General features: G+C 45.1%; 1 protein-coding gene across 3 annotated transcripts in view; it reads right to left on the minus strand.

Moving 5' to 3' along the window:
• LOC126998350 (uncharacterized) overlaps nucleotides 1-4,544 on the minus strand; it is a 27,039-nt gene extending 22,495 nt beyond the window's left edge. For 2 of the 3 annotated variants that reach the window (XM_050859860.1, XM_050859859.1), the window contains exons 1-2: nucleotides 4,223-4,543; nucleotides 2,352-2,478 (exon numbers count right to left, since the gene is read on the minus strand). In XM_050859860.1, the coding sequence (XP_050715817.1) occupies nucleotides 2,352-2,478; nucleotides 4,223-4,503 (408 nt within the window). In that variant the 5' untranslated portion in view covers nucleotides 4,504-4,543. Of the gene's footprint in view, nucleotides 1-2,351; nucleotides 2,479-4,222 lie in introns of all 3 variants that reach the window. The other variant, XM_050859861.1, reaches the window with a different exon arrangement.
• Between the last annotated feature and the right edge of the window lie 4,593 nt (nucleotides 4,545-9,137).

A 9,137-nucleotide genomic window follows, 5' to 3' on the forward strand; every position in this document is an offset into this window, starting at 1 on the left:
GGTGAGGACAGTGGGAGAGGGGAAGGGAAAGAAAGGGAAGAGGAGGGAAGTGGGAGGAACGAAAGGGAAGAAAAAAAAAGGAAGGGAAAAGAAAAGGAGGGAAATGGAGAGGAGGGAATGGGAAGTGGAGGAAGATGACACGATAGCGGAGGGGAGAGGAGAGGGTGCATGCGGTGCGTCATAAAATTATATAACAGGCCATCATGTTATATTATGCAGATCACGTAAGAAGTTTGATTTATAGGAATGAAAAAAATACCGAAAAATATTACTGCCATTAATGTTCTACTGAATAAAAAAAATGCATTCAGTGAGTTACAGTACTTGAATTCATTAGGTATAGATAGGGGGGTGGGGGTGGGGATCTGTTAGCAATGTTACCCGTATGAAGATGTGAGGGCGTGATGAGGGGAGAGGAGGACCGCAGAGTATAGAGCAGGGCTACTCAACTGGCAGCCCGCGGTCCGAATCCTGCCCTTCTGAGTGTTGTAGCTGGACAGGGATGGAGTATTCGTATTCTGTATTCGTATTCGAATACATTCGAATACCGTATTTGGGTGTATTCGTATTCGAATAATTATTGATAGAAATCAAAGTATTCTCATTCGTATTCGAATACAAGGGAAAAGTATTCGTATTCTGCGAATAATCAGACGAATACTTAAAAATTTATTATCAGAAATAACAGCCGTTGATCCTCACAACTCCAGCCTGGTGGGCGGACGTGTAGTGGTCGTGTATGGTACAATTTACTGTTGCATAACTTAAGAACAGTTCTATACCCAATTACGTCAAGAGGGTATTTTTCAGTGAAAAGTATTCTTGAATGTATTCAGGAATACTTTCAAGAAGTATTCGTATTTGTATTCGAATTTAAACCATTTCAGTTTATTCGAATTCGTATTCGTATTCGTTGGAATTGGAAGTATTCGTATTCGAATACACAACTCTTGTATTCACTCCATTCCTGTAGCTGGAGCCCAGGCTCCAGGCGTAGAAAAATATAATGAAATAACATGAAGGTCCTGGCGATGTATTCTTGAGTATTTCCTGGACTGACAGTGGGCCCTACAGTCACTCCAGGAAATACACTTGCAAGAATCCATCGCCAGGACCTTCATGTTTTTTAATTATATTTTTCTACTCCCGAAGCCTGGGCTCCAGATCCAATATTTATCCGGACCTCTGCATACATCTGAACTTGTCTAACTGGACCTTTGCTTATAATAGTTGAGTAGCACTGGTATAGAGGTAAAAGGTTAGAGATTACTAGATAATTATGGGTATGAAGATAATGTAAGGAGACTAATACAGAATACTCCTTGGGATTATTACAGGGCCGTAATTTCTGGGGGGGGGGGGTAGGGGGGTATAGCCCCCCAATGTTTTCTATATCGGCCTCGAAATGCCCCTAAAAGTGCTTATTTAAAAAAAAAAAAAATGCCCACCTGCACATGCTCGCTTCGCTCGCCACCCTTCCCCCACCTCATGAACCTATGAAGTCCTCTAGCCTCCCCTCAAAATCTGCCAGAATTACGGGCCTGTATTAGATAAGTAATGACTGCATCTTCGGGTCCTCTCAATTCCTATCTCGTCCCTCTCCCGCCTCTCCCCCGCTGCTTTCCAATTACTTCTTAATTTCTTACCTCATTTCATCCCTTCTCTCTCCCACGCTTCTCCCCTTTCTCAGATACTTACCCGTTCCTTGCCTCTTTCCGCCCCTCCCCTCCCCTCCCTCCCTTGCCTGTATTCATCCGTTTCTTGCCCCTTTCCGCCCTTTACACTCCTCCCCTCTCCTTCGCTTCTCCCTGCTTCTCCATTCCTTTAAGCATTAACCGGTTCCTTGCCCCATTCCACCCTTCCTTCCCTTTACCCTCTCTCACTCGCCTGTTGCTGCCCTTCACTCCTTCAGGTATTCACCAGTGCCTTGCCTCTTTACACCCTTTCTCACCCCTAACCTCCCTTCGCATCTCCCTACCCCTTCTTTTCTTCAAGCACTCACCCTTTCCATGACCTTTTCCATCCCTTCCCATCTTCCCTCACTTCTCCCTGCCTCTGCATTCCAAGTATTCACCCATTCCCGCCCCTTTCCATCCTTTAATTCCCGCCTCCTCCTTCTCCTTGCCCCTTCTCATCTTCAGGTATACTACTCACCCATTCCTAACCCCTTTCTACTATTCGTTCGTGGATTTCCCCTTCCTAGCTACCTTCTTTTCCCTTCCCTACTTCCTTCTTTTCCATTCCCTGCCTCTTCCTTTTTCTGCCTCTTCTCTTCTACAGGTATGCCACTCACCGATTCCTAACCCATTTCCACCCTTCATTCGCGGCTCTTTCATTCCCCAGGTACTCACAAAGGGCCGCATCCTCCTGCAGTTGTACCGGTCGCTGCCCTCCTCCCTGCCGTCGCCCCAGTCCGCCTGCGCCTTGTCCCTGCAGCATTCTCCGTAACGCACACACTCCTTGTCGCACGCACACGGTCTGCACGCACGCACACAATCACAGAGAAGCAGGAGTCAGGTGATGATGATAGGTAAAGTCTGACATGACACTTATATAATGAGTAAACTGGTAAACTAAGCGAGTTACTCATTAACAATAGTAATAACTGAATAAGGAAGGGCCACTTTTTCATGTATTAGGTTTGCATGTGTTTAATGTATGGTAGCATGTCATTGGTAGCGCGAGGAAGTGGTTGGTGTGTTTCCTGTAGTGAACTGAAATTCCTGAAGAAGACCGAAGCTCCGACTAACTGAAATTCCTACTAACTTCCAACTAACTGAAATTCCTACTAACTTCCGACTAACTGAAATTCCTACTAACTGAAATTCCTACTAACTTCCGACTAACTGAAATTCCTACTAACTTCCGACTAACTGAAATTCCTACTAACTTCCGACTAACTGAAATTCCTATACTAACTTCCGACTAACTGAAATTCCTACTAACTTCCGACTAACTGAAATTCCTACTAACTTCCGACTAACTGAAATTCCTACTAACTTCCGACTAACTGAAATTCCTACTAACTTCCGACTTACTGAAATTCCTATACTAACTTCCGACTAACTGAAATTCCTACTAACTTCCGACTAACTGAAATTCCTACTAACTTCCGACTAACGGAAAATCCTATACTAACTTCCGACTTACTGAAATTCCTACTAACTTCTGACTAACTGAAATTCCTACTCCGACTAACTGAAATTCCTGAAGAAAACCGAACTCCGATTAACAGACATCGAAGACGAAACAGGCCACCGATAGCAGATAAAAGACGATGAATGATGAATAATGGGTAACAGACAGAGGAGCATAACAGACCACAGGTAATAATGGGCAACAGACAGAGGAGCATAACAGACCACAGGTAATAATGGGTAACAGACAGAGGAGAAGAACAGATCACAGGTAATATATAACGGAAAAGAGAAAATAAGAAACACACTATGGGTAATGGAAGATGGATAGGGGACAGGAGATCGTTGGCAATGACTTACGGAAAGCGAGCAATTAAGACATGGTAACAAAAGATAAAAAGAAGTGGGTTAATATTAATAGGAAGGTAGCCACAGGATCGAGGCCAGTGGAAAGAGGATGATGGACAACAAAATAGAATGAATGGTGGAGGAAACAATGAGGAAAATATCATGGGTAACATACAATGGATAATGAATACACTAAAGAAAATCGATAACTCACAATAAATCAGTCAAAAGATAACACTTAATGGACACTGGAAATGGGTGACGCATATACGCGTTCGTGGACTTATGTTGGGTTATTCTCTACTTAAATTTCTAAGATGTAATTATCTGGACCAATAATTTTTCTGTAGAGTATTTGTAGATTTTTAATGTTTTGTCTCGTCTTTTTTTTATCAAATTAATAAACCAACCAACTAACTAACTAACTGGTTAGCTAAATAACTAACAAACTAATCAACTAACAAACTAACCAAATAACTAGCAAACTAATCACCCAACTAGCTAACTAATTAACTAACCATCTAACTAACTGACTTTTTAACCAAACAACTATAACTTACTAACAAACTAACAGACTATCTAATCAACTAATCAACCAACGAAATAACCAACAACCTAACCAAACAACCAGCCAACAAACTAATTACTGACATACGAACTAACCAACAAACTACTAACTCACCCACTGACCAAGCAACTAATGAATCAGCTAACTAACTCCTCATGTAGACACTGACCTGCACACTTCGGCCACCTTCGCCTGGACGGAGGTGTTGGTGGTGGGCCAGCAGGTGGAGGTCTCCGCGTGGCAGTCCTGCATCCCCTCCGTCATCTCCTCCACCTCCCGCCACAGGTCCTCCCACGGCACCAGCGGGTACTCGGTCCCCCATCCCACGTCACCCTGCAGGCTCACAGGCACCATGACGGCCAGCAGCACGTAGGCGACACGCAGCGGCCAGAGTATTGACAGGATTTTTAGGGACATGGCGGGAGTCGTCCTCTGGTCATCGGGAACCATGCTGTGAGAAAATATAAAAATAAAGCTTTAGTGTATTACAGCAATGTCATGGCCGTATTTAAGGTGGGGTGAGGGGGGGTAATCGAGATGAACTCCCCCCCCCACCCCTTCTCTCTCTCTCTCTCTCTCTCTCTCTCTCTCTCTCTCTCTCTCTCTCTCTCTCTCTCTCTCTCTCTCATCATATTAATATACCTCCATTCTTTTCTTCTCACGCATCACCACGTAACATAATCACTTTAATATATGTCTGTCGCTGTGTTCGTCTATTCCTATGTAGGTAAGGTAAGTTGGGAGCATACGCTATGGCTGAGCGGGGCTGCGTGCTTGCTTTATTTTTGGCGTATCGCTGATTCCTCCTCCTCCTCCCTGTTGAAGTACTAAGTTTTGTATTGTGTTCTTGATGGTCAAAGGAAACAAAACGCACATGACATCAGTGTTTAATTGCTGTGTCGCTGCCTACTTGGTAAACACAAGTAAAGAGATTTCAATTGTGTTCTCAATGTCCAAAAGAGTCTAACAAAATACAGTGTGTTGTATTACCCGGTGCTGTACTCAAGCGAGAGATTAGGAATTCGGTTCGTAGGTGCCGGAATGTTATCACGGCTGGAGTAACGAACGGATACTGCGTACAAGAGGAAATGAGCGTTATCTTCACAAAAATAGTTACAAGGGAAGCAACACAAATACGAGGACGAAAAGGTTGTGGGAAACTTGAGAACGAACAAGATCTCACGCAAGATAAATAATTGTGACTAAGACGAGAATAAACCATGCTACGGCAACGTACTGATATTACCACTACTTCCACTACCACTACCACTACTACTACTACCACTACTACTACTACTACTACCACTACTACTACTACTACTACTACTACTACTACTACTACTACTACTACTGCTACTACTACTACTACTACTACTACTACCAGTATTACCACTACTTCCACGACCACTACTACTACTACTACTGCTACTACTACTACTACTACTACTACTGCTATTACTACCACTATTACCACTACTTCCACTACCACTACTACTACTACCACTACTACTACTACTACTACTACTACTACTACTACTACTACTACTACTACTACTACTACTACTACTAATAATAATAATAATAATAATAATTATAATAATAATAAAGAGACGAAGAAGACGAGGAAGAGGAAGGCGAAAAAAAAAATCATGAACAAGAAAATGAAAAATGACAAAATCATCACCACCGTCACCACAACTACCACCACCACCACCATCACCCCTACCCCCCCACACACACCACCACCGCCACCAAAACAGGCCAGTCGACGGTTCGCAGTGACGACCACAACACCCATCCCTCTTACCATGTGTGTGTGTGTGTGTGTGTGTGTACCGGATATAGCAACCATCAACACCATTTTATCATCGAAGCAAAAGTTACCTCAAGCTTAACCTCTCTCTCTCTCTCTCTCTCTCTCTCTCTCTCTCTCTCTCTCGATAAACAGCATGGTGGGGCGGGGAGGGCAAGCAGAATCTCCTAACAAAAATCTGTAGGAAGGAGGAGACTAAATCTTCTAGCGACTAAGAGTGGGTGTATTATTATTATCATTTTGGTTCTTTATTGGGCAGACTTACGAAGATACTGTGATGACTGACGTCCCTCCTACTTGGCGCCACCACTATAGCTACACAGGGAGTCCTTTCAACGCTTATATTCGTCGTATTTACACTAAACGATAAAGCATTAGACACACTGACGTTGAGGTAAACTTCGAACGCATGACGGATCTGATGCTTGGAGAGGTTCGGAGTGTATGAGTAATGTGGGCAGGGTGGGAGGAGGAGAGAGTGGGTCAGCCTGCTTTATTGGGAGTAAAATATACGCTTCTGAGGGCTAAAAGAGAACATGTAAACGAAGGAAGTGTACATCAGTTTGAGCTATGAGATGAGGTGACGAGTGGAAAATGAGGAGCGAGTCAGAGTATGTTATTAGAGATGAAAATCCTTGAGTAAACACAACAAACACACGCTTTGGTAAGGGAAACCTGCGGAGGACGAAGGTAATATACATCTCTGACAGCTACAAGACCACTGTATAGAGGTGGACGGAGAGGCAAGGTGTTTGTTTAGGGATATAATTTACACTTGAAGAGACCCCCCAAAAAACGTCGGCGGAAACCAAACAACCTGGCGAAACATGCTCAGGGAAGAGATGCACCGCTTCAAGATATGCAGGAAAATGACAGCGTAGGAAAGACCAACCTCACCAGGTGTGACAAGTAGCTACTTTCTCTTACTCTTCGCTTCTCGAGGTAAACAAGGGGCACTGCCAGAGCTGGGTGAACATCATTCTCTCAGCCTCAAGTACCACTGTCAAAGCTCTCATAACCCGGCGGCTGAGGGCACAGTGCCAGAGACGGCAGTATTTGTCTGTGGTCCCTGCAGCAGTGACAGAAGAAGTCGGTTTCTTCAACTCTCAACCTTTCAAATGTCAATCTTCCAACACCCATCCTCCTGTACTCCCATTAGTTCATCGATAAAAGAAAGCTCATATTTTCCAAAACAGAATATGAAGAAGTGTTTGCAACGCTTTTCGTCCCATCAATGCCCGTCCTCTTACTGACTGTCTTCTATTTCTTTTTTTAATTGCGCCGCATTTCAGATCCGCCACCATTCTATCTTTTGTAGATATCAGCATGGTAATTGTCCCCTTGAACTTGCTAACAGCACACTTCCAACACCCACGCGGTATTGCGCCACATAACTTTCTACATTAATTCATCCCAATGTTGTCCAACTTCCAGATACAGGAGTTAACGATTATCTTCATTCATTCATACCTTTTCACTGGTAAACTCTGGAACAGCCTTCCTTAGTCTGCATTTCCTCCTTTCTCTGACTTAAATGTTTTAAAGAGGGGAGATTCACGACATTTTTCCAACCAAATTGATTATTCTTTTGAAACGTCTGTTCCATTACTTGGAGGAAGTGTTTTATGGGCTTTTACATTATTACGTTTTTTCCATTACGCTGCCTCCTTTGATGCAAAAAGAAAAGGCAAGCTTGAAGAACACCCCAGTTGTTGGGGCGTCGTTCCTCTCAGTTGTTATTCTTCATGTATGGCTGTCTCTGTGTCTGCATTTCTGATGCATTTTTTGTCGTTATGTCGGGACCATAGTCCCGTCACGCACTTGACTCGCGTCAGTCTGTGTGCCTGTCCGTGTCTGTCTGTCTGTTTGCCTGTGCGTCTGTCTGTTTGTCTGTGCGTCTGTCTGTTTGTCTGTGCGTCTGTCTGTTTGTCTGTGCGTCTGTCTGTTTGTCTGTGCGTCTGTCTGTCTGTCTGTCTGTCTGTCTGTCATTGGTATATACATAAACTCATACAAGCTACAGCACGAAGTAGTTCGTACTATGGAGCCCGCAAAGGTAACAAGTCCCGCCGACCGATAACTACTCTCGGTCACCCTCACTTAAATGGCCAATGAAGAGACGTGACGAAAATTTACTGCATTTTCGTGCGGGCCGTGGGCGTCGTCTCGTGGCCCTCATCTCACCCAATGGCGGCAGGTGAGGGGAGGCAGGAGGGGCTGACGGAGGGAGGGGAGGGAGGGGACTAAACAAGGGAGGAAAGAGTAAAGGAACTGGCAGATAGGTGGTGGTAGTGGTGATAGGAAGGAGAGAGGGACTAAACGAGGAAGGAAGGGGGTAAGGGGACTGGGAGGTAGGTGGTGGTGATGGTGGTGATAGAAGGGAGGAAGGGGAGATAAATAAGGGGAAAAGGGGTAAAGGAGCTGGCAGATGGGTAATAATGATGATAGAAGGGAGGAAGGGAGTTAAACAAAGGGGGGGGAAGGTAAGGGTGGTGATAGAAGGGAAGAGAGGGGATAAAAACAAGGGGGAAAGGGGCAAAGGAAATGGCAGACAGTGGTGGTGGTGGTGGTGATAGAAGGGAGGTGGAGGGGGTAAGCAAGGGAGGAAAGGGGTAAGGGAACTGGGATATGGGTGGTGGTAGTGGTGATAGGAAGGAGAGAGGGGCTAAAGAAGGGGGAAAGAGGGGAAGAAAGTGGCAGATAGGTGGAGGTGGCGGTGATAGGAAGGAGAGAGGGGCTAAAGAAGGGGGAAAGAGGTGAAGAAAGTGGCAGATAGGTGGAGGTGGGGGTGATAGGAAGGAGAGAGGGGATAAAGAAGGGGGAAAGAGGGGAAGAAAGTGGCAGATGGGTGGAGGTGGCGGTGATAGGAAGGAGAGAGGGGCTAAAGAAGGGGGAAAGAGGGGAAGAAAGTGGCAGATGGGTGGAGGTGGCGGTGATAGGAAGGAGAGAGGGGCTAAAGAAAGGGGAAAGAAAGTGGCAGATTGGTGGAGGTGGCGGTGATTGGAAGGAGATAGGGGCTAATGATGGGGGAAAGAGGGGAAGAAAGTGGCAGATAGGTGGAGGTGGCGGTGATAGGAAGGAGAGAGGGGCTAAAGAAGGGGGAAAGAGGGGAAGAAAGTGGCAGATGGGTGGAGGTGGCGGTGATAGGAAGGAGAGAGGGGCTAAAGAAGGGGAAAGAGGGGAAGAAAGTGGCAGATGGGTGGAGGTGGCGGTGATAGGAAGGAGTTAGGGTCTAAAAAAAGGGGGAAAGAGGGGAATAAAGTGGCAGATAGGT

The sequence above is a fragment of the Eriocheir sinensis genome, chromosome 14 (genome assembly GCF_024679095.1).
Source record: "Eriocheir sinensis breed Jianghai 21 chromosome 14, ASM2467909v1, whole genome shotgun sequence".
In the NCBI taxonomy this organism is placed as follows: Eukaryota; Metazoa; Arthropoda; class Malacostraca; order Decapoda; family Varunidae; genus Eriocheir; species Eriocheir sinensis.